The 24095-nt window shown below is 46.8% G+C and overlaps 1 protein-coding gene across 1 annotated transcript; it reads right to left on the bottom strand.

Annotated features, from left to right (window-relative positions):
* Positions 1-6590: 6590 nt before the first annotated feature.
* SFRP2 (secreted frizzled related protein 2) lies at positions 6591-14383 on the bottom strand. Its single transcript, XM_037496968.2, has 3 exons — positions 13366-14383; positions 11198-11278; positions 6591-7735 (listed from the first exon to the last, which is right to left on the bottom strand). The coding sequence occupies exons 1-3, from the start codon at positions 14249-14251 to the stop codon at positions 7431-7433; spliced, it is 1272 nt and encodes a 423-aa protein (XP_037352865.1). The 5' UTR covers positions 14252-14383; the 3' UTR covers positions 6591-7430.
* Between the last annotated feature and the right edge of the window lie 9712 nt (positions 14384-24095).

The following is a 24095-nucleotide window of genomic DNA, read 5'->3' as shown; positions in this document are numbered from 1 at the left end:
CAGCCGGTTCATTTAAATAATGTTAGCTGGAGCTCAGCTTTCAGGTTCTCGGGTTTCTGGTTAATTTGGAATAGAGCATGCAGTGATCAGACAACAGCGTACATGGGGCTCCCCACTCCCGGTGGAGAGATGGGCTAGTCCCACTTTTCACCAAGTGTCCTGCGGGCTTTAGGGGGGAGCCTCTTCCATGGGCAAGCTTCTCATTTTCAGTTGAGCCATTGATCTGGAGTAAGAGCGCCTTTGCAAAACCAGCTATGCTTTCAAGCCTGGAAGTTCAGCTTGGGTCAATCTCTCTTTTTTTTTTTAAATTTTTTAAAAAGATTTATTTATTTATTTATACAAGTACTGGGTACAGTCAGAAGTGCAGGAGGGTGAGAGAATTCACCAGAGCGGGGAACAGAACAGGCAGGCTGATGAAATACACTGCTGAGGGGAGCAGCAGGCGCGGCAGGAGAGGTCTGCGCACCATGTGGGACTCTTGCTGAGGGCCAGGGGTCGAACTGGTGCTACAGAGGCTGCAGGCAGCTTTGCAACCCAGCACTCAACCCCTGCGCCACCAGGGCAGGCCCATGGGTCATTCTCGTTTGCTCAGAACAGGGGCCCTCTCCACGGGAGGGAAAGCCATATTTCAATCCTTAATGGGGCTCCTTTCCCTCCCCTCTCCTTGTTTTGTTTTTCTGGTGCCTCCTCTATGAAGTCTCAGCTTTACCAAGTGAGAAGCCAGACAGCCTCTCCCAGGCAAAGCCAATCTCCACTGTCCTGACTAGTAAAAGAGTTAGTATTAATCACTCAGGTGTGCCAGGCATGGGGCTAAGCATGCCGTGTTTGAAATCATTTAAACTTCAGGGTGGCCCACATTTTACAGATGAAGATGTTTATTTTTTATTATTTTTTGAAGATTTTTTTATTTATGCATACTAGAACTGGGGTACAGGCCAGAGGTGCAGGGGTGGGGTGGGTGAGAGGATTCCCCAGAGACAGAGTGGGGAACAGAACAGGCAGACTGACTGAAACACACTGCTGAGGGGAGCAGCGGGTGAGACAGGAGAGGTCTGCCGCACCATGTGGGTAGCTCCCTGGCCAGCCGGGGATCAAACTTGTGCTGCAGAGGCTGCAGATAGCTTCATAGTGCTGTGCTTAACCCCTTGCATCACCAGGGAGGCCCATGAAGACATTTAAATGTAAAGAGGTTAATTACCTGATCTCAGAATGCACAGAGGCACCCAGGGCTCTGCCAACCCTTTACCACCTGAGTTGTATGTGGGGGCCCTGGCTTTCTTAGGGGTGCCCCCACAAAACCCATCCTGGTTTGGAAGTTGTGTCTGTCGTTTCTAGTTGAGACCAAGGACTTGCCATTATAACCACCTCAGGTAAACTGCTGAGATCATGTTGTGCTTCTGTTCTGCACTTGTACATTCTTTTTTTTTTTTTTAAAGATTATTTATGCATACAAGAATTGGGGTATAGGCCAGAGGTGCTGGAGGATGAGAAGATTCACCAGAGGTAGAGTGGGGAGCAGAACAGGCAGACTGACTGAAATACTGCTGAGGGAAGCAGCAGGCGAGTCAGGAAAGGTCTACTGCGCCACGTGGGTTGCTCCCTGGCTGGCTGGGGATTGAACCTGTGCTGCAGAGGCTGTGGACAGCTTCATCCTGCTGTGCTTAACCCCTTGTGCCACCAGGGAAGCCAAGAGTCACATTCATGCAAAAGAAAAATATCAATACTCCTATTTTCTCCTGAGTTTAGGTATTTGTCCTGCTCGAGGTCTTGGACCGAGACCAGCTAGAGAAGCAACAGGAGGTCACAGTTATTTCCTCCAGGAGAACAACGTGTTAAGAAGAAGAAATACTTTGCTTTTTCACCATTAAGTATAATGGTAATTGCTAAGTCTAAGTAAATGGCCTTTTCAGGATAAAACTAGTTTATTAAGTGTTTTATCCTGATAGGGTGTTGGGTTTTGTCAAGAGCTTTTCTGCATTGATTGATAAGATTATGTGGTTTTTGTTCTTTATTTTATTCAGATACAATGTTGTCTTGATTGATTTTTATATACTAAACTAAGCTAGATACTTGGGGCGAGACCCACTTTGGTCTTAGGCATAATCCTTTTGATATCCAAATGTACTGTTGAGGATTTTTGCATCTAATTTCATAAGGAAATCTATAATCTGTAGTAGACTATAGTCTTCTTGCGACTTCTTTTTCTTTTTGTGGTATCTGGGTAATAATGGCTTCATAAAATGAATTGGGAAGTGTTCCTCCCTCTCCTGTTCTTGCACGAGTTTGTGAATGAAGGTAATTCTTAAAATGTTTGTTAGAATCCACCGGTGAAGCCATCTGGACCTGAGCTTTTTTTTTTGTGGGACAGTTTTTGATTAATAATTCAATCTCTTTACTTGGTGTAGATCTATTTCTATTTTCTATTTGCTTTTGAGTCAGCTTTGGCATCTTGTGTCTAAGAATCTGTCACTTTTGTCTAGGTTATCTAATTTCTTGGCACAAAATTGTTCACGGTTTCCCCTTATAACTTCCTTTCCTTCTGCAAGGCTGGTAGAAATATCCCTCTCTCATTTCTGCTTTTAGTTATTTGGGTCTTCTTTCATTTTGGTAGTTTTAGCGAAAAATTTGTCAATTTTGTTGATCTTAAGCAATGAACTTTTCCTTTATTTTCTCTCTTCTCAACTTTGTTTCCACTCTAGTCCGTATAATTTCCTTCTGCTTGCTTTGGGCTTAGATTAATCTCCTTGTTTGATTTCTTGTTTTTTTTTTTTGTTTGTTTGTTTGATCATGGAAGGTTAGGTTGTTGATATGAGACCTTTTCTTCTTTTTAAATCTAGGCAGCTATTTCCCTCTAAGCATGACTTAGCTGCATCCCATCCTTTTTGCTATATTGGGTTTTTGTTTTCCTTCACCTAAATTTCAAACACATTTAGGAATGTGTTGTTTAATTTATACATATTTGTGAATTTCCCAAATTTCCTTCTGTTATTTATTTCTAATTTCATTCCATTGTGGTTGGAGAACATATTTTGCATGATTTTAGCCCTTTTAAATGTATGGAGTCTTGTTATAGGGTCTAACATGTGGTCTGTCCTAGAGAATGTTCCATGTGCACTTGTGGGTGAGCTCAAGGATTTCAGGGCAGATCAAGGAAGGATAGGAGTGTGTGCTGGCAATTGTACAGTAAGCTGATTATGGGGTATTAGGACGGGGGTGGTTGAGGGGGGAAGGAGAGGGTCTGCTGTGTCCAGATTATGTAACTCAGTAGCAAGGTAGGAGTCAGAGAACACCAAGGCAGCAGCTGCTTGAGGTTTTTTGTGTCGTCTGGGCTTGTCTTATCTACAGCTAACAGATATTGGTTATAGCTTTGCAGGGTGTGCAAAGCAGGCAGGCTCTAAAAGATGAAACATTCTCATTTGGGTATATTTAAAGCAATTGAATGTGTTAATTATTTGAGTTTAGTTTTGAGCTAATAGTCTAACTTATTATATTAAAAAAAAGTAAACATCATTTCTGGGCTCTCTATTCCATTGACCTATGTGTATGTTTTCATGCTGATACACACTGTTTTGATTACTATAGCTTTAAAATAGTTTGTAATTTTTTTTCCTGGGTTCATTTAAGATGATTATATGATTTTTACTCATTATTTTGTTAATGTGTCATATCACATTGTGTGTTGTGCTTTGAAGTTTTGATTTCTACTTGTGCAATGTGATTCATAAAAGGCAAAAATCACATTTTTTCATAATCTATATGCAGTGACTGCATGATGGGTGCCTGTGTCCTTGTCTGGATCTGCTTTTTTTTTTTTTAAATAAAGATTTATTTATTTATGCATGCAAGAGCTGGGTTACAGGTCAGAGGTGTGGGGGGATGGGGATCTGAGAGGATTCACCAGAGACAGAATAGGGAACAGAACAGGCGGATTGACTGAAATACACTGCTGAGAGGAACAGCGGGCCAGAGAGGAGAGGTCTGCTGCACCATGTGGATTAGCTCCCAGTCTGGCCAGGGGATCGAACCCATGCCTTGCTGCAGTGGCTGCAGACAGCTTCATAGTTCTGCAGCTTAACCCCTTCAGCCATCAGGGAGGCCCCTGGATCTGCTTTTCTAGGGGACCACTCTCACCCATCAAGAGTTGAAAGTAAACCAGAGTTGAAAGGTAAAAAACACAGTCAAATGATCATTCAATGAGAGAACAGAGAATGAGCAATCTAAGTTGCTATTAGATAAAATGGATTCTTTTAATCCATCCCAGTGTACTGATTGGGATACGTAGATAGAAACTTTGTCCTTTATGTGCTTAGGAAATTGTGCCCTCCAAACTCTTTCAAATGTGTCCTTGTGCAAGTACTCACTTCTCAAGTTATTTGGGAAGATAAAAATGGTATTACATGCACAGTAGAATTGTATATTTTATATCTTCTAACTTTTTTGTTTAGGCTGATTCCTTATTTGGGTCATCTGAGAATTTATTCACGGAGCACAGATCTTCTTAGGAAACACAGAACTCCAGTGTCCTTTGATTGTTTGCTTTCTTCTTCCAATAATGGATGGACATTCATGTCTTTATGTACCTACAAAAGAAATATGATAGTTGAACAAGTTAAGAATAATTAAGAATACAGTCATGATTATTCCAAGAATAAATAAGCCATATCTATGTGAAATATCACACAAAATGAATTGAAAAATTAAACAAAACCTACCTGCACTGCCCAAGCACATCTCATTGACTTTAGTCTTGTCAAAGCAGTGAGCACTGAGAGTCCACAGGGAGCAGGCATGGCAGGAGGCAGACATGAGGTGATGCCTGAGCTGCTAGCTCCTTGCGGTGTGATGGAGGAGGCCATGTCTGGCCTTAACTTGCTCTCCAGAGTGGAAGTTTCTGCATCCAGTATAGAAGCAAGTGGCTTTGGGCTTGATTGGAAGGAGTTTTCAAAGGTCAGCTCCTTCTAAATTGTTTTTTAGTTTTGATGCATTGTAAATATTTCTGTCATCTAATTCCCAAATCCTAGATTTACTATTTCCTTTCTTTTCCTTCTCTCTCTGTCTCTGCCTCTGTTTCACTCTGTCCTTTTCCATCATCCCTCGTTTCCTGTTCCAAATGTTTACAAGTTTTGGCCTTGATGCATGAATGTCCTCAACTTGTGTAGTCCATAAATGCCTTGCAGGAAGAAGGCTGATGTCTGGAGTTTGTGGAATCAGATGAGAAGCAGCGAAGCAGCAACCCAGAGGAAAGGAGAGGAGCTGCCCAAATCCTGCCACCCAGGTAGCGGGTGCCATTGTTGTTTCATGCGAGCAGAACTTCAAGTTCTGCTGGGAGGTCAGGGATGTGCATTCAGGAAACTCTCAAAGTAAATTGACTAAATACAGTCCGACCAAATCTTCACATGAACACCAGGACAACTTCATATTGGGAGGGGACACCTTGCACTCACATCTTGCTTGTCCTTATATTTCCTATTACTTACCAGCTCCGTACTTATATTATGTAATTATTTTCTTTCATTCCCTAATGTGTCCCCCGCTCAGCACAGGGCCAGGCACAGGGCCAATAAATATTTGTTGAGCAGATGAGTGTCACCACGATTCTATAATCCATGCCAGCAGCATTTGTCATCTGAGAGGCCTGGGTTTCAGCTGTGGTTCTGCCTCTTGGGAACCAGGCTGTCTAATTCCTGAGTCTTAGTTTCCTCATGCGTTTAATAGAATTTCTCTGTAGCTCTCAAATAAAACAGTGAAGCATTTGGATGGACAATTTGTAGATGGATGTCTAGCTCCTTCTCATCCTAAAGCTGTTTTATCACCATCCTCTCCCTTCCCACTGCCTTTCATGGATATTCTTCAAATCTTGGCTTTTTAATTTGATGTTACCATTTAAGTGGGGAAGGAATGAACATTTTGGTGGTGATTCTTCTTTGTCATCGGAAGGACATCTGAAAATGAAAAGCACCACTAAAGCTCATGAACCTCAAGTTTAGGGGTGCAGCCGTATGGCTGTAACTGAACCCGTAAGGGACTGTAAGCAAGTAAGTTCTTAGCCTGCAACGCTGTTCATCCCTGCAGGGTCCCCAGTGGTAAAATTGTAGAGATATAAGGCACAGGGCAAGCACCAGCTGGCAGGGTGGGGAAGATACTTTCTAAGTATCTTAAGAAGCAGACACTTTTGAAAAATATCAGATGGCTTCACTATAGGAGGAATAGAGGAGAACCAAATAAGGGATCACAGGAAAAAATAATAACAATAAATAAATAAACAAAATGAACAGGCAACTACAAATCAGAAACATTTTTGCAGAGAAGGGGAAGAAGAGGGATCAAAATAGGGGAAGGAAGAGCACAGGGACTATGGTGGTGGGAATTGGTGGTGGGAATTTTACAGGCACCACACCTGAGAGGAGAAAGCATACATTGCACAAAAATGAACAATGATATAAAATACATATGAACAAATAAATTATAAAAAAAGAAGAAGCAGATACTTGAAACTGTGGGAGGGCTGGGCTTGCAAAGCTCAAGGTGACCTTTCTCTTCCAGCCCCTCCCATTCCTTCCACCAAGAAGACAAGACGAAAGAGGAGGAGGTAAAACAGGAGGTCAAGTTTATGTACAAGAATATAATGTTTATCTGAAATATTTACAGGTTGGTTAAAGCAGTATTTTTACAACTCTTTAAAGGTCAACTACTATGTATATTACAGGTCAGCTACAATGGTTTACTTTGCAAAATTAAGTAGAAATGTTTTCAACAAAGCTTAAAGTACTGAGGTCAATTATAAAATTTGTCGGCTTTGCCCTTTATTCAAAGAAATCAAGCTATGGTGCTTAATGGTGCACTTTATAAAAAGGGAAGTTCTCGATCTGGAAATGCAGTACATGCTAGGGTTGGAACTTCCCAAGAGGGTGTAGAATGACAGCGAACTGTCCTAAGACTTAGGCGCCTAGTCAGTCTGGAACTGAGGGTGATGTTGAGATAACAGCCAGCTCTATCTCAACCGGGTTTGCAACCTGAACACTTTGGGCCACATAGAAAAATGAAGCGATTTGTACATGATCGCAACCTCAGCGGAAAGTGAAAATCAGTTGACCCAAATCAAACTGAAGGAAAAAAGCCAAATCAGACCCAAGTCACAGTTGCCTCTATTAAAAACTATCTTTAAAGTGAACTATTTTAAAACTTCATAAAAATATTTATTAGTTTGGACATTTCTACAAGATTTGAGTGGATTTTTCCTTTATGTGAAAACAGCTATCCATTCCTGAGGCCTCCTACGGCCATATAACTCAGGAAATGCTGGGGTGCAAACGTGCAAAAGGCAGGGAAACTGCTCCCAGCTGGGGCTGGCGCTGCGGAGACTGTGCTCGGGAGAGTAGCGCTGAGGTCCGGGAGAGGAGGCAGAGGTGAGGTGCCAGGAGCAGCCGGAACTAGCACTGCAGCTTGCGGATGCTGCGGGAGATGCGTTTGAACTCTCGCTGCCCCTTCTGCCACCGCTTCACCGAGGTGATCACCAGCTCCCCGCCCAGTTTCTGTCCCATGACCAGATAGGGCGCGTTGATGTCATTCATCTCCTCGCAGGTGCACTGCAAGCTGTCTTTGAGCCACAGCACCGACTTCTTCAGGTCCCTTTCGGACACACCGTTCAGCTTGTAAATGGTCTTGCTTTTGGTCTCCAGGATGATTTTGGTGTCTCTGTTGATGTAGGTGATTTCCTTCACTTTTATCTTCAGTGCTGTGAAGACAAAGGGGGGCAGGAGGACTCCAGTTATGAGGGAACACAGTACAGACCAGGAGCTCCTCTCCTCACCCCACTCCACTGCCTCTTGGTGTGATTTGGCTTGGGGTGGGACAAACTTTCTAGAGCTGATGAGACTGTGAGGGCTGCAGGTAGGGGGTTGGGGACTGGGGCAGCAGGTGGCTCCATTTCTAAGGCCTCAAAGGGTTAAGCTTTATTTTAAACCAGCCATCCTTTCAAAACACTCTTTGCAGGGATTCAATTAACTTTTCTTCTTTGCCCTTGGTTCTACATAGGTTGCATGTGGTTTGTGCTCTCCCCAACAAATGACTCCCCTATTGGAAACTTCAGCATGAAAAGAAATACCTAACTCTTAGGTGAAACATGATCCTTCTGTGGCCGTAAACTTTAAACTCAATTTATTACGTAGGAGAGGTTTTTGGACAAACCTGTAAGGAAATTATATCACACAATCATTGTTTTCTAAAGAACAGACTACAGGGAAGGGGAATTGATCTCACAGCTGCATTTGATTTGGTAAAGTAACTAACTAGGAGAAAAAATATTCAAGACTCTTTTTAAGAGCACAACATGCTTAGCTGTAAAAGTGCTTTTCTGAAGACCTCATCTGTATGTCTATCCTCTGCTTGTCCCAGGCCAAGCAACTACAGATCATTGTATGCACAGTTTCCAAAATGGATACGTGGACTCATTAAGCCAAATGTAAGTGGTTTACTATAAAAGACACATTTTATAGTCATGAACAGAATGTGTGGGCAAGAAAACCCTACAAACATGCTGTCATAACATTTCAAGACTCCACGTTGGCAGAGAAAGGGTAGGATTTTTAAGTTTGGAAGGGCCTATCCAGTTAAAATCTCTTATTAGTACTTGAAGCATCTGAAATCCTGACTTGAGTGACTTACACAAAGTGACCAGGTAAGGTTGTCCTGGCCAAGGCTAGTCCCCAGACCTCTGCCTTTAATGTCACTTTGGTCTCTCAAGAAACATTCACTCTTGATCTGGTTAGAGCATTAACTCCCCCAACTGTCCTGTGTCCCAAGACCCTTGGTGCCATAGACAGATCTATGCATGTGACACATTAGCCTAACTACTAACTTGGGTGGCGCTGAGTAATTTGTTTAAACTGGCAATAGGAGAATAGGCTTGTGTGTGTGTAACTACTCTGGGGGACTCTCGAAAGGAAATGTGATGGAACATGACTTTCCAGCCAACCAGGCAAATCAAGGATGCCGTGACTTGGCCCAACTATGCTTTTGTCTGATGTGCATCTGAACCCTAGTACTGAATTCCCAGAGATTATGAAATGTAAGTCATGGAATAAGCAATGGGCGGGAGGGGAAGCTGTATGTTCGGAGAAGTGATTCAATGTTACCTGGAAGCCTCACCTAGAGCACAGTTAAGATTTCACCTGGTCACATTAAACATTCTTGAGTTCAAAACATCAGAAAAATCATGACTTTTAACCAGAGGAGGGTAATCACTTACCCTCCTCTAGATATAAAATGGCCAACTTTGCAAAAGCTTACCATTGGGAAGCGCCAGCTATTTTCTCCCTGGATTTCTGACTAGGACCAAATATTAGGAAATCAGAGCACCAAAATAACTCTTCCTGTCCTGGGGATGTGAACAGAGATGGAGGATGTGGAAGGAGGCAGAGGAGACGATACTGTCAGACCTGAAAGTAGGGGTTCCACGTAGGCAGTGGCTGCGGGCTATTCTGCGTCTGCAATTCCCTGAGCTCTAGGAGCACACAGAAGAGTGTGATGCTTTCCGGGATGACTCAGGTTAAATCAGAGACTCCACGTCAGTTGTTCTGCTCTGCATCCATCACCCCCTGAAGTACAGAGGAGTGCGGACTACTGCTTACATACCAGGCTCCGCTTCCTACAATTCAGTTTCTTGATCCTTTTTGGGCCAAAATGAATGTAGGGAAACAGAAAACAGCCTGAGAGGTACCTCTGTGTGTGATATATTAAATACTTTCATGTTTGGAAAGGTCATCTCTCTCAAAGGAGAACACACACACACACACACACTTTTTGGCACAGGCAATCCTGATTGCGCATCCTTCTAGAGGTATTCTGTAATGTCACAAAGCAAGCCTGCCTGCCACCAAGCAAGCAGGTAATTGTGTGTGTGTTCCCTAAATTCAACTATTTGGAGCCCCATGATACAACTTTTTTTTTGGAAGTCACTAGAGATCTATATTAAATCTAGAGCAAAGAGCATTGGTTGCCAGAAGAAAATGTTATTTTACGTACATTTTGGGATACATATTACTAAAAGTGTATTCTCTCTTGCCTATAATCAAATCTTGCACCACGGAAGCTAGGAACTGTGCCTGGTCAGGCACTGGGTTTGCGGCGGCCATGTGTTTGGCCTCCACTACTTTGACAGAGGCACAGCAAACCCATTCACGTGGCCTGTGGCTCGTACTTGTGGGGGAAATGTCGGTGAGGACTTGTAATTGTCTCCTTTCCTTTCACCCTTCCTCAGTGGTGTAAAGCTTTTAAGCCCCTGGTGGAGGCTGTTATGGGACCAGATAAGATTAAACCGGGGATATGTCCTGAAGAGACCTGGGAATACGGGCAGTGATGGATTGTTCCTAGAGTTTCGGGGACCTGAGCAGATCTGAGATTTGGGGATGGCAAGGGATGGAGGAGGGCATCCCTCAGCAGTGGAGCTGGAGTGATTCAGTCTCAGGGCCTGTGTGGAGTAGGCAGAGGCAGAACTTAATCTGGCTTGTTCAGAGCCCATGACTGCTTGGCAGAACAGGGACCATCTGTTTAGCAGGAGCTTCAGCATGTATCAGACTACATATCCCCCTGCCCCAAGTCATCATTCAGGGATCCTGCAAAGCTTTATTTTTGTTCTTTTTACATTTAAAGAGCCCTTCCCTACCCCAAATTATTAGCCAGTACCCTGGATATATTCACTAGTGGTGGAACACAGAGAACAAAACACTGCGGGTTATGAATAAAGTAGAAATACGTCTTTTTTGGCACTGGAGTAAATGTTTATTTGTGGCCAGCATAATGCCTGGAATCTATTTTGCTGGGGCTGATACTGACATGTTTTTATCCCTAGTGCATGTCGAGTGACTGAAAGAGAACATGGTCCAGGATTGTGTGCTTGTTGGCAAGAAAAAGTCAAAGGGAAATGAGGAATGGGCCGCTGAAAATTCAGACCTTGAATAATTCTAATCATTTGATTATTGCTAAAACAGGACAATGCACTCACCTCAAAAGACACACCTCAGTACAAGAGGGTTACATAGTCAGGACATGGGAAATGCAAGTTAGGTGGTTTTAGGAAGGATGAGCTGTGATGGTGTTTTACCCAATCCTCAAGTAACATCTGCATGCTCCGTACCTTAAAGTTATTGTGAATTCTTGCGAATGTCAAACCTTTTGTTGTCGGTGGTATATTACTTACCAAAATCATTTTTACAAAGAGTTTCCATTATGTCGTTGTCATCTTCATTTTTATTTTTGCAGGCTTCACAGACCTTTGGGGCTGGAAATATGAAAAATTAGTAGGTTTGCTTCAAAGGGAACAGCAGGTGGCATCTGTAAACAACTCAGCTGGGCAAGAATGTCTATTGTCCCGGGATCCCCCAGACTCTGCCTGCTTCCTAAGGAGTCTCCCAGGCCTCCCTCACACCCACTTTTGGTTTTTTTTTGATGGGCAAAAAGAGAATACCAATATTGAATAAATGATGTAGGAGAGTGGGCAGGTGTGGCTACAGGACTAGGGGCATGACTGGACTTTTTAGCTCTTTCTTCTGGTCCCTGAAAAAGCTGACTCCAAAGCCTCTTTGAGGAGAAAGCACCAGAAGACCCTTGAGGGATTTTTGGCCAAAAGATCATCCTCAGCTGCAGGTCTTTGGCCCAGTCTCTGCTGGGCTCTCCATGGTCTAGCCATGGTGAGGTCACAGGTGGGCTCTTTCCACTTTGAAACACACCCCATTACCGTGACAGCCTCCTCTAATGGCTGTAATCACTTGGGCCAAATTCGTGCAGGTTTTAAGTAAGAGTATTTCATTGTTATCTTTGTCTCTGCCACAGGGTCTTTCCCTCCTTTTGCCTGTTTCAGACTTTCAAAAAACAAAAGACCAAAAATCCACCAAATAAAACAGCCAAAACTTTCTTGAAGATAATCAGCGTAGGAACAAATTGTCTCCTGGGCCAGGAGAGTGGGCGGAAGGCTCTTTGGAGAGCCTGATTTCTTGGGAAAAGGAAAAAAGAAAATATGTTCCTTTTCTACTAAATATTTATAAATGCGTTAATGCTCTCTAAAATCTAGCTGAAATGAGATTTTCATTAAAATAAAATTGAATTTGCACTGAAAAAGCTTTAGGTGACTCATGATAGAAGAGGTCATCAAAATAGAGAAACCGTGGAGCCTGTTTCAAACAACATAAACTTCCATTCTGAAGATGGAAATGACCTGTGTAGAAATGGGGTGTGTGAGGTTGATGTTGATAGTAGAAAGAAACAGGAACAAAAGCCACACACATAAAACTGCCCTTAACGTCTCTCACCCAAACAAAATGAAATATTTCCAATTAGGAGCTCTGGGAATGTACATAAAATGTTTCTAACCTGTATTGGTTGGTTTTGGTATATGTTGGACAAATGTTCGAAATATGCCAAACATTTGCTATAAATTAGAAATCTAACCAATAAGATGATTGCAAGCTCCCTGTGCCTGCCAGGAAAGATTGCTAGGCAACTTTGCATTTTCATTGACTAAGGATGGCTGCAGGAAAGCAATTATCTAGGGGGGAGATGCTGCTGAAGCCCGTAAAGGAATTAAGTAGCCCCCTTTCCATTCCGGGCAGCCCAAATCAGCTCAGACACACGTTTGTTTCCTTTTTCAGGGGGGCATCAGAGCCCATGTGGTTTTCACTGCTTTGATGATTTTTGTGCAGGAACTCCGTTTCCTAAAAACTTGGAAAACACTTCTTTTTTTTTGCATGATTTTCTCCAGTTAATTAAAACCACTCCTAAAAAGAAGCTGATTAGTGATAGTGCGTTCCTGGGGGTTTCCTCTATGCCCACCTGAGCAGTTACAACAATACTCAATTTTCAACAGGCGCTGAGTCAGCTCTGCTTTTATTTCCAAACTTTAAGTCGGCAAAGAACCAAAGTATCTTTAAAGACTGTGAATTTTGACTCTCCCGCTAGTCCGGGAATGTTCCTGGGCGGAGAACCGTCCCGGGTAGGTGCTGTAGGAGGTGGAGGGAGCAGTCTCTGGCGGGGTGCTCACCGCGGTGCGCACCACCCCCCTGCGCTCTCAGCATTGGGCCCCCCCCCGCGCCAGCGTCTTTAGCAGCAAGATATGTCTAGGAGGAAAAGCCGCCTTTCAAGTCTTTCTTTTCTGTCCCTAAGAAAGAGCAACTGGTTTAACTTGGGAATGAGAGACGGGAGTGGAGGGGCGTCTCAATTTATCGCGACGACAGACCAGGACAAGAGGCGTCTCTGCCCCGCCCCGCATTGGCGCCCCCGGGGGTGCGCACCCGTTATGTGAGACGGGGCCACGGGAACCCCACAAAGGGCCTTGGGTGAGAAGGGTGATGTCGGATAAGGGGGAAGGCTTACCTTCCTCCGTGGCCGGCAGGAGGTGATCACTGCTGGCGAGAGGGATGCAGAGGTCGTTGTCCTGGGGGAAGCGGTCGCACTCCAGCATGTCCGGCCAGGGGAAGCCAAAGGCGGACATAACAGGGGCGCAGCGGTCCTTCACCTGAACGCAGAGCGAGTGGCACGGCTGGATGGTTTCATCCAGATCGTCGAGGCAGACGGGGGCAAAGAGCGAGCACAGGAACTTCTTGGTGTCCGGATGGCACTGCTTCATGACCAGCGGGATCCAGGCGCCCGCCTGCTCCAGCACCTCCTTCATGGTCTCGTGGCCTAGCAGGTTGGGCAGCCGCATGTTCTGGTACTCGATGCCGTGGCACAGCTGCAGGTTGGCGGGGATGGGCTTGCAATTGCTGCGCTTGTAGGAGAAATCGGGCTGGCCGAAGAAGAGCCCCCGCGCCGAGCCCAGGCAGCAGTGCGAGGCGAGGACGAGGAGCAGCAGCGAGCCAGGGCCTCGCGGCATCATGGGCGCGCGACCCCCGGGGGGGCAGAGGGAGCGGAGCCGGGAACCAAGAGGCGGCTGGGGGCCCGAGCTCGTCCCGGGCCCGCTCGCTCGGCTCGGCGGGGCGGCTTGGAGAGGCCGCAGGAGCGTCGAGACGCGGCGCGCTGGGAGCACAGCGCAGGCGAGGCGCCCTTTGCTCGGCTTCGCGCCGCAAACCCGCGCGCAGCTCCGCGGGCTCCGACCCGGGGGAGCAGAGTGAGCCGCTGCTGGGGCCCAGCCAGAGTTTTCTGGGCCCTTTTTATGCAAATCTGGAGGGGGGGCGGACAAGGGAGGAGCCTGTGGGGAGTAACTCGAGGAGGGTTGGTCACTACCCTTTAGGTCTGGTTTTCCGTTGAGAATGTCCCTCATGCGCTCCCTAGAAGTAAATTCTGCACCCCACCCCACCTCCCCGTGCTGCCAAGCGCGAGCTCAAGGATCGCTCCAACAACAAACCTACAGACAAGCCTGGCGCCTGCGTCCCAGCAACAACAGTGCAGGGCGCTGGCTGCGGGAGTTGGGGGGGCGCGCGGTTGAGCAGCCTCGCGGCCAGGTCCCGGCGGGAACGCAGCCTGTCCCCCCTCTCTCCCGCGAGGCTCGGGTTTGTTTGACCCCAGCCAGAAATTTCTGCACCCGTCCCTGGCCTCAGGGGCCAACTGGAATCCTGGGAGCCGTGACCCGGCAGCCCCGGGGCTCTCTGTGCTTCGGCTCGCGCCCCGGGACCTGCACGCCCGAGGCGTCTTGGCGAATTTATTTTCGAATCTCCAGCCCCAGTTTGAGCCTGGCCCAGCCTAGACGGTGTGCTCCTCTCGCTCACTTTAGAATCAATATTAAAAAGTCACAGGAGAAAACCTATACCTGGAAAAGGAAATAATGCGTTGGGGGTATTATTTTGTTGGTGAATGTCTAAGATTTTGCCGTGGTGGAAAGGCCTTCGCTCTGCCCACCACTTCTCGCTTTGGAAGGGGAGACCTGCCTGGCCTCCTTCCCTCAACGAATGGGCTGTTTCTTTGCTCCTAAACACCGTGCAGCGTGCGCTCTCGAGAGACAGAGTACGTGCTCCCTGGGTACGTTTTGGAAAATTTGGTGCCGAACCCAAAACACTGTCCGGCAGAAAGTGCGCCAGGTGGGCAGCCTGGAAGGGGTGGGAGCAGACAAAAGAGTCCTGCCAGGGATCCATGAGGCCTAGTACCGGCCTGGCAGAACCGGTTCATTCATCCTATACATGCCAGAGGGCACCGTGCTGGGCGCCGGGTGTGCAGACGGGAGCAAACACAGGCTGGCATCAGCCCTCGGAGGGCTGGAGTTCTGGTGCCCTTGAGAAGTGCAAACTGTAAGTTCGCAGCAGGAAGCCGGGTCGGAGGTGACAGAAAGGGAAGGCATGTGCCTGAGGCTCCTTACCGTAATCGCCCCAAGTCTCACTAGAGGCAGGTCATCTCTCGGACCCCTCCTCCTCCAACCCCCCCCACCCCCAAGGGCGTAGGTCTGAGGAGCTGAACCCGGGAGAGCAAGCTCCCCCAGGTTCTTTCATATGCAAGGTGGGCGCATTGTTATTGCTTCCGGGCCTCTAGGACCATCCTCAGGCTCTGCCCGCCGCGTCTCCATCCCTTCCTTCCGGAACAGGCCGTGGCAGGCGCATGGCCGTTCGATGGTCTCACCCATCCTAGGCCTCCAGTTGGATGGAGGGCATTGCCCAGGCATTTCCATGTCCCTGAAATCCCTACTTGCAGCTTTTCTCCTTGAAGCGGGTGCTCCGCCGGGGACGTGTCGGGCCGGCAGCTAAAGGCCACTCTTCTCGCCGGGTTGGCTCTGGGGCCTCTCGTTCCTAACTGGATCACCACCAGGCTTATCGGCTGCGTTGCTCAGCACAAGCATTTTGAAAAGAAACCCCGAATGAAACGGAAGCGCACCCAACCAAACTGCCAAGCAGGGCCTGAGCTCCGGGAGACGCTAGGACTTGGGTCCCGGAGTGGCACGAGGGCCCTCCCTTCTCCGCTGTCCCCAGGCGCCCCAGACCCCCTAGTGCCCCGCTCAAAAGAGCCGGGAGCCCGTCGGGCAGGTTAGAGGCGATGCGAGCCTGCACACCCGGGAGGGGCTGGGGGACTGGAGCCCCGCATCGTTGTTTCGGGAGCCAGCGAGGCCAGATTTGCCGCCAGGGGGCGCCGGGGGTCGCGCTGGCGTCTCTGCTCGCGCGCCTCGGGTACCCTGGTTCCGGGGCCCGCGCCCCCTCCCAGCGCCACCCAGCCTCGATCTCACTCCGCACAGGCCACCTCTGCCTCCACCACCCGGACGCGCCCCACTCCCTTCCCTGTCACGGCTCGCCCGCGGCCGGCCCCGCGCCTACCTGCATGCCAGGCGCGCCCCAGGGACGAGCTGAGAGCAGTGGGTTGGGGCGGGGCGCGGGCGTAGGAAAGGAACCCGCTTTGGGGGCTGGGAATAGAGCGCGCACCTCTCCGTGGAAAGCGCACGGACGCCGACGCTTGGGGCCAGTCCCCGCGCGCCTCCCCAGCCGGGTCCGCGCGCAGCCGCCGAGGTGCGCTCACGGGGTGCAGTCCCGCAGCCGCGCCTTCGGCAAAGCGGACGCTTCGGCCCTCCTAGGTGGCCTCCCGGGCCTGTGGGTCTCCTTGCAGGTCATCAAAACTGCCAAAGACTTTTGCTTTTATAAATTGAGAGCGAGTAGTTACCTCCCCTGCCTCCCCGACCCATCCAGTGCCTGCCCAATTTAGGAAGGAAAACTATTCCCCCAAAGCCAGGGTAAGTGGCATCGGGTGGGTAAGTATACCCGGCAGCCCGCTTAAGGGGGCTGCCCAAGCGTCCCTGTTGATGGGGTTCATCCTTCACCCCACCGGTGAACAACCACCCCCACCCCCGCAAAACTGCGGCCTGAAGAGCTTCCACAACCCGTGTACCTGGCTGGACCCCACCTCTGTCCTTGAGTGTTTTCTGTTGTCAGGGGCCGAAGAATATTGTGGCACAAAGTCCGCCAACCTGGCAATAACGGGACTGCTTGGGTAAACCTGTGCGGGCTAGGAGAGCTTCCAGGCGGCAGGACCCCCACTCCAGCTCAGGTTGTCCCGTGGGAGGGGTCTCCAGGCTTCTTAGCTTGCGTCCAGGGACTTGCTACTCCTTTAGAGGGGATGCTTGGGTTTCGACATTGCTAACTCACATGCCCCCCTCCTGGGACGGTTTAAACCTTTACAACTACTCATGAGTCGGGATTAAAACGCTTACACAGGGCTGGCGGGGGGCTATTTGGGGGAGCCGGAAGAGAGACATTCCGCACCAAAGATAAGCCTGCAATTGCCCACTGAGGGCAACCTTGTCTCCTGAAATCCCCATTGCCATTCGGTAGGTGGGTGTGATTATTTTTGCAAATAAATGGTCAGGAGTAAACTGAGGCACGGAGGACTTTAGAAACTGGAGCCAGGCTGCACAGCGAGTGTCCAGCCGCCGGGGTTATACGCGCCACGGCGCGGGGAAGTTAGGACAGCCCGCGCAGCCTTTGGGGACGCGTCCTGACCATTTGGGGATTGCAACGGCGTGGTGCTGGGCGCTGGTCCGCGAGCCGCGGGGTCACGTCACCTCCTCCGGGTACCGAGGCCCCGGGATCCCGGCTCCAGGGTGGGCGGAGCGGCGCGCCAGCCCCAGCATCTCTCCCTGGGATTTGCTGCTGCCATCTGGGGGCGCCAGTTCCCAAAACTGATGCTCCTGTTAGGTGGGGGTCGCTTCCTTTGCGCTGTTGAGCTCGGAGATCCTTTACGCTTTGACAAGCTGGGCGTGAGGGTGACTCTTCTGGAGGATAGGCGTCGCCTTGTTCTGTCGCCTTTGGTCCTCCACCCCCCGCAAGGGCGCTCCCTGCGTCTGGTTGGGAAGCCTCCTGGCGCGGTGCCACACAGGGCAGGTGTCGGGCGCGCACTCAGCTCCCTGCGAGCCCCAGGCCCCCGAGGATGCAAACGTAGATTTCCGACAAGGAGGTCCAGGCCAGCGACACAAGAGCCTTGCCTCACGTATAAAGACGAGAAGGGTCAAGTTTGAATAAGAACAGTCTGCAGTTAACTCACGCTCCTGCGCTTATCTCCTGCATTAAGATGTCAGGGGGCCGCTAAACTCTAGATCAGAGCTGGAAAAGCAAAGGGTGGGTCCAGGGAGGCTCTCAGTTGGCGAGTGCGGGGGGGCCTGGTGCCGCGAGCTGGCCAAGGCAGAGGAGCCAGGAATGCGGTGGCCGCGGATCAACTGGAGCCCAGGATCCGGAGCGCGGCCAAGGTTCCCTGCAGAGCCATCCCTGGCCTTACCTGCTGGCCACCTTGCCGGGCAGAAGCCTGCCCAGGATGGGGGCTGTCGTCTATGAGAGCTCGCTGGGTGGTGGGTAAAAGCCAGCGTGAACCCCTGAGGTTCAGAGACCTGTTTGTAGCAAGTACAGTGAACGTGATTTTTGAGAAAGGCCTGAAGCAGTAGATAATTTTGGAATTCAGTGGAAAGTGACTAAAAAAATGACGAATTGCACCTGCAGTGATAATCCAAGTACTGCAGCAGACCAGTTCCTCGCTCTGGCCCAGCTGTCCTGGAAGCGCCCAGGAGCAGGTTCACAGAGCGCTTCTTTCAGGAGCCGCTGGAGGCTCAGCTTGGCGTCCCTCTGGGGTTTTGCCTGGAGACCAATTTCCTTTTCTTGTTTTGTTCCCTCAATGAGAAAAGTGGTCCTTAGACATTTCGGGAGAAAGGATGGGCTTAGTTTGCTTTAAAAACAAACAAAAACAATCACCATCCAAATAAAAACACCCCCGGATAGTTAGGGACACGGACTCTGGGAAGGAAATTCCATTTCTGTTGAGGGCACAAACCCTCCCCACAACGTCTGGTTTCCTGCATAAGGTTTCAAATTTGCTGGGCCAGTCCTTGGTCATTGGGGTGCAAACATTTGAAATTTGTGTACACCGAGTGGGTTTGTGCTCTTAACTAGAGAAATACTCATGGAGTAGCCCTCCTAAGCAAGGACATCTGTCGGCGGCTTTTCCGTTTTCGCTCCCCTGCCCCATTTTCTTCCCAACTTCCCTGCCTTGCGGGTCCCAATATTTATTGCTCACCAGTGTGTTGCAATTGCCGATGTGGCTCTTGAAATGAAGCATCTCCTAATTGTTCACATTAATGCATTCTGAATGGAAGCGGCTCAACCCCAGGCTGGTGGTCCAGAAGCTGCAGTGTGTCTGGGAAGCCAGGCCTCCATTGTCTGATGTGAACAGCAGGGGTCACTGGCTAAGCTGGTGTTTCACTCTGGTGGGAATTTATTGCCTTCAGATAAGACTGCAAAGTCAATACAATAAAGCTGGCTGTCCCTAAAACCACAGATGCAGTCTGAGTTCTTGCACACATGTATGATCTTTCCAGAGACAGCCCCTAGCATAAAAATCCCTTCATCATTTTTACAGAACTGAATTTTAGGGACACCTTTTCATGCTCTGGCTCTTTCTCAGTAAGTTTAAGTCTCTTTAGTTTGTACTGCCCAAATGCAAGCATTGGTTGGATTCCTTTAACAGAGTCGTTCTTTTATGACAAACTGAGTTTCAGTATGTCAGAGGTATTCACAGCAGCAAATATATCTGGGAACTAGAAAAAACATTTATTTTGGGTTGGGTCAGGACTAGCAGGCTAACGGGTAATTTCAAACTATAGTATCCGGCATGGAGATTCAGCATGGGGGCTGGATCCATTGGCACTGTTAACAGAGTTTCTTCAGTAAACCATACATTTCTTCGTAGTTTGTAAATCTCCAGTGGTACAGCGGGAGTGAAATATTACATAGAAATAACATTTCCAAATGCTGCATCGGGTTTCTGGCAGGTGGCCAGTCTGGGAAGTGTCCGGTGATCATTTTGGTCTTGTCCAGAGCTTTGCTGTTCTTCCTTCATTTCCTTGAAATCTTAATTAATTGAAGAAATTCATAACAAGTTCCACCCTGGAAGAAACTCACGAGGAGTGCCTTTATGAGTACAGTTAATTTACTATTATTCATAGTTTTCCAGGTCCAGGTTTATCTGGAGTAGCGCCTCCAAACAAACAAGATTATCTGAGGGCTTCTACTTTCAATTCTTCCCTGGAATAAATCCTGAAAACGTGTCTTTAATTGCTTCTGTTTGGTGTTTTTAAGTTGAAATCTTTTACTTGTTATACTAGTTGTTCCATTTGAAAGTTCTGGGGGGTTGTCTGGTAGGAGGGAGTTAGACTGCAGGCACAATCTTACTTGTATTTCTATTATTTCATAACTTTTTTTTTGGGAAAGGGTATATTATTCCCTAGAATATTCTCATGGTACCTGCAAGACTTGGATAGGTAGTCACTGGAATGATTTTCTTGGATTCTTACTGTGCCACCATGGGCAGGACAAATATGATGTAATTGGAATTCTAATGCCTTAAAGAAGGAATTTGTAAAGTTCTTGGTGTTTAAAAATATCCATTGAATCAAAGGATTAGTGGGTCTCTGCTGTGCACTGTGGGATTCATCAAAAAGGTCCCTGCCTTTAAGGGGTTGATGACTTATGATTTATAGGAAAAGTAAAATGTCTACTTCTTGGCATTTGTCTTAAAGGAGATTTCCCACTACATTTGGTTAAAGGGTGAAGGGCTTGAATAACATCATCTAGTGAAAAACGTGCTGTGAGCAAAGGGACCACAAAGCAATGGGTAATGAAATGTATTTGCTGGTCATATCCAAGAACATTTGATGCTTTTGAATGGCGATAGAATATAGTTTACATTTGTAAACTCGATTGAAAAGCAGATAATCAGAGAAAGTTTCTGTGAAAGATTTGGAGGGATGTGTTCTTTTCCCTTACAGAAAGCCAACTCACACTAACAAAGAGATTATATTCTGTGCCATTTGTAAGTTTACTTTCAGAGCAGAATATGCAATGTCTTAAAAACCCTAAGTCATGCTAGCTACCCAGGAGAATCTCACTAACCACCAGGAAGGCCCCCTTGAGTCCTACAGAACTGTGTTTCACAACCCAGCAGCAGTTGACAGAGGGCTGAAGGGAGTGGATTGAAAATTAAATCAAGTCAACATGAAACTTTCATTTTGCTCATGAGTTGTTTCCCCCCAAGCTCCCCCAAAAGTTTCTTTGTCTTTTATGAAACAACATGAAGTCCCATGTAAAAAAAAAATCGGGTAACAAGGAAAAACTATAGAGGAAAGTAGATATATCTTTTACTGCCCAGATCTGAAAAACAGTAACATTTTCCTAACCTAATAGAAAACACAGTGCTGTTTCTGACTTAAGAAAAAATAAATCATGCTTTTGCAAACAAATGATACATACCATGTGCAATAGCATTCAATATTCCAGCAAATGGAGACCTATGTCATTATAAATTACCTTTAAATATAGTATTCAAATCATATTCCACTTCATGAGTAGATTGCCTTCTCTATATTCCCCCCTCCAGTTTCTTACCAGTTCATAAGTGGCTCTACTTTTGATTGGATTATGTGTATCATGATAAAGATGGGTCCGGGTAAGCACCTCATTGTCTAGATTTCTCCTAATATAAAATCTTGATCATAATATCTTCTGGCATTTGGACAAGTTGCCATGACTCAGAAACTGTTTTTCTTATATTTCTCAATATGATATTTCTCATATCAACTTGGTTGAAAAAAGGAATTTTAGATTTGCAATAAGAAAAAAAAGCCAATTGAGCTTTTCTCTTAACCTCAAAAATGGTGTGGTTAGAATTTGAGAAGAGTTAGCTCTTATTTTTCTGAGCCATTTTTCCCATTCATGTATTTCAAGTATCCCTTTGTGCAGAGAAAAATGTGCTTTGGGAACCAGAGAGCTCTGGCTCGTGGAGCACATGCTTAGAAGGCTCAATTCTGCCTCCCACCGGGATGATGGACAGGAAAGGTGGGGGGAGTTGAGCTCAATTGAGGGATATCTTTCCACCAGTTTATGTTGTCGGGAAGAGGAATTTGTTCACTCTCAAGTGGGTGTAGTTTTGGAAGGGGACACTCACAAGAGTGGAGCTCCTTTTGTTTACGTCATGTGTGTCCGCAGACCTCTCAAGGATTTTCACACTGGCAAGAAATAGTGGAAACTCTTTTATATGCTCTATCTATGTTATACTTCTAGAATTAATTTCGCTAACATAGGCTTTTGCTTTAAAAGATTTAGTGGGCTGTCCTTTATGTCAAGGAGGTCTTATTGTTTTTCAAGTGATTTGACAATTACTTGCATAACCATACAATTTTGGGAGACCAACTTCACACGTCCATGTGTGCACCTGCTTCACTCACCCAAGGGAGGTCTTAGTGAATACGGGCTTTTAAGATGTATGCTGTCACTCACTTTTATAGAAGTAAAGATGATATATGCAGAATTCCCAAAGTATCTTTCTGCAATCTCCTTGTATCCACACTTTACTGCTTCTTTCCAAGATGGTGGCATTAAAATGATGTATCACCATTGACAGAGCAAATTGGCTAGTTTACTTGAGATGTGCACATATGACCCGGGGCATCAGTAGGATGCATATCATGGGAGCTCACATGCTTGCTGTATCAGTCAGGGTAGGCTGGAGCCATCACTGCTAATTGAGAAGTTTGTCTCCCTGTCATCAAAGTTTGCTGTGGGTCAGGGGGATTTGGGGCCACAGGGGGAGTCCAGAGCAGTTATGTCAGCATTCCCAGTTGCTATATTTTATGGTGTTTCTGTATCAAAATGTACCCCCATAATCACTGGACAGGCAAAGGGACAGCTGGTGAATTCATTACCTCAAGTTAAATACTTCCACTGAGAAGAGACTCATGTCACTTTCACTCACATTCCATTGGTCCGAATCAGCAAAAAGGCCACCCCAGACTTCAGAGTGGTGGGAGGGATAGTCCTGCCCTGTGGCTAGAAGTGGAGAAGAACCAGATGGGAGGGAATAACCTCACATACACGTATACATTTCATATCTAATTCCATGCATTGTCTAGTGCTTAAGCTACCATTGCTGGTCAATACATGTCAAGTGATGCATAAATATTAATAAGGTTTATAGAGGGGCAGCCTGTAAAGTTGGGGTTAGTGAACGGATTGGCAACTGGAAAATATTACATGAAGCTTTTTCTGTGATTATGTTTTGATTTATGTCCAAGAAGAACCTCTCACTGCAAGCTAGCTTGTGGTGAGTCCGCCACCTTTGTAACCAGCATTGTCAACTACCTGGAAGAAATAAAAATAGGCTGCTGTTAGGATGGCTAGAGAAATACAATGCTGCTTCCTGCAGTGGAAGCTGATGAGTCCTATAAAAATCACGCATTTCTAATTGGCAATTTTAATGAACACCTAAAAGTGATTCCCATAAATAACACCAGGAATAAAACCATTACAGAAAGGACATACCAAAGGAAATATGCCTTAAAATTTTCTGTTTACATTATGTTACGGAGAAAGAGAGGGCTTAGAAGAACATAGCCTGGGAGAGTCAAATTTTTTTAAAGAAAGAAAATGACCTTCTGAATTAATTTCTTTTAATAAAATAAAGTTCTTGATCAAGTTGAAATGTGTTGGACCTATAGCTAGGAATAGTATGGAATATTTTTATAACTTGCATTATGGTCCTCATGGGTTAGATTTTTTTTTATTTTCGCATTTTGAAGTGATCCAGCTATGAAAATATGTTCAATGAAATGTAAATTGCCAGGAAATTAGATGAAGACTGTAGATTGAGGAAAGGAAGATAAAGGAGCCCTCCAAGCTATTTTGATGCTCTTGTTTTCCAGGGAGCAAGGAATGCCTAAGAGAGGAAGAACATGCCTGGAGACTCCCCAGGGGAGGGGAGTCAGTCTTTTGTCACAGAGGGGGAAATGAGGATTGCAGATGTTTTCTGAGATTCTCTTCTTTAGCATAGCTGCAATCCAAGAAAGCAAATCCTGTGGTTTAATTTGAGGTATGTCTTTGGTCCTGGGAGATACCAGCTTCTCCCAGGCTGATAGCTGAGACTGGCTGATGGTGAAAATCACACTGGATTGAAATCTGATTTCACTTCCTTCCAGGTGCTGGACAAGTGGCCTAGACTCCATGCCTCAGTTTCTTCGTTAGGCAAATGGAACCAGTGCACATAGCAAGGGCTGGAGGACGAGAGTGCATAGGACGGAGGAAGTACTTGAGGTAAGTGCTACTTTTTATTTTTATTCCACCAGGTAGCTAATAATGTGTGTCTTGTCAGCCAACTTCACC

Source organism: Talpa occidentalis, unplaced genomic scaffold, assembly GCF_014898055.3.
Source record: "Talpa occidentalis isolate TD23 unplaced genomic scaffold, MPIMG_talOcc4v2.1 talOcc4.8, whole genome shotgun sequence".
Classification (NCBI taxonomy): Eukaryota; Metazoa; Chordata; class Mammalia; order Eulipotyphla; family Talpidae; genus Talpa; species Talpa occidentalis.
Note: the sequence above shows the minus strand (reverse complement) of the source record. Positions and strands in the feature narration are given on the sequence as shown.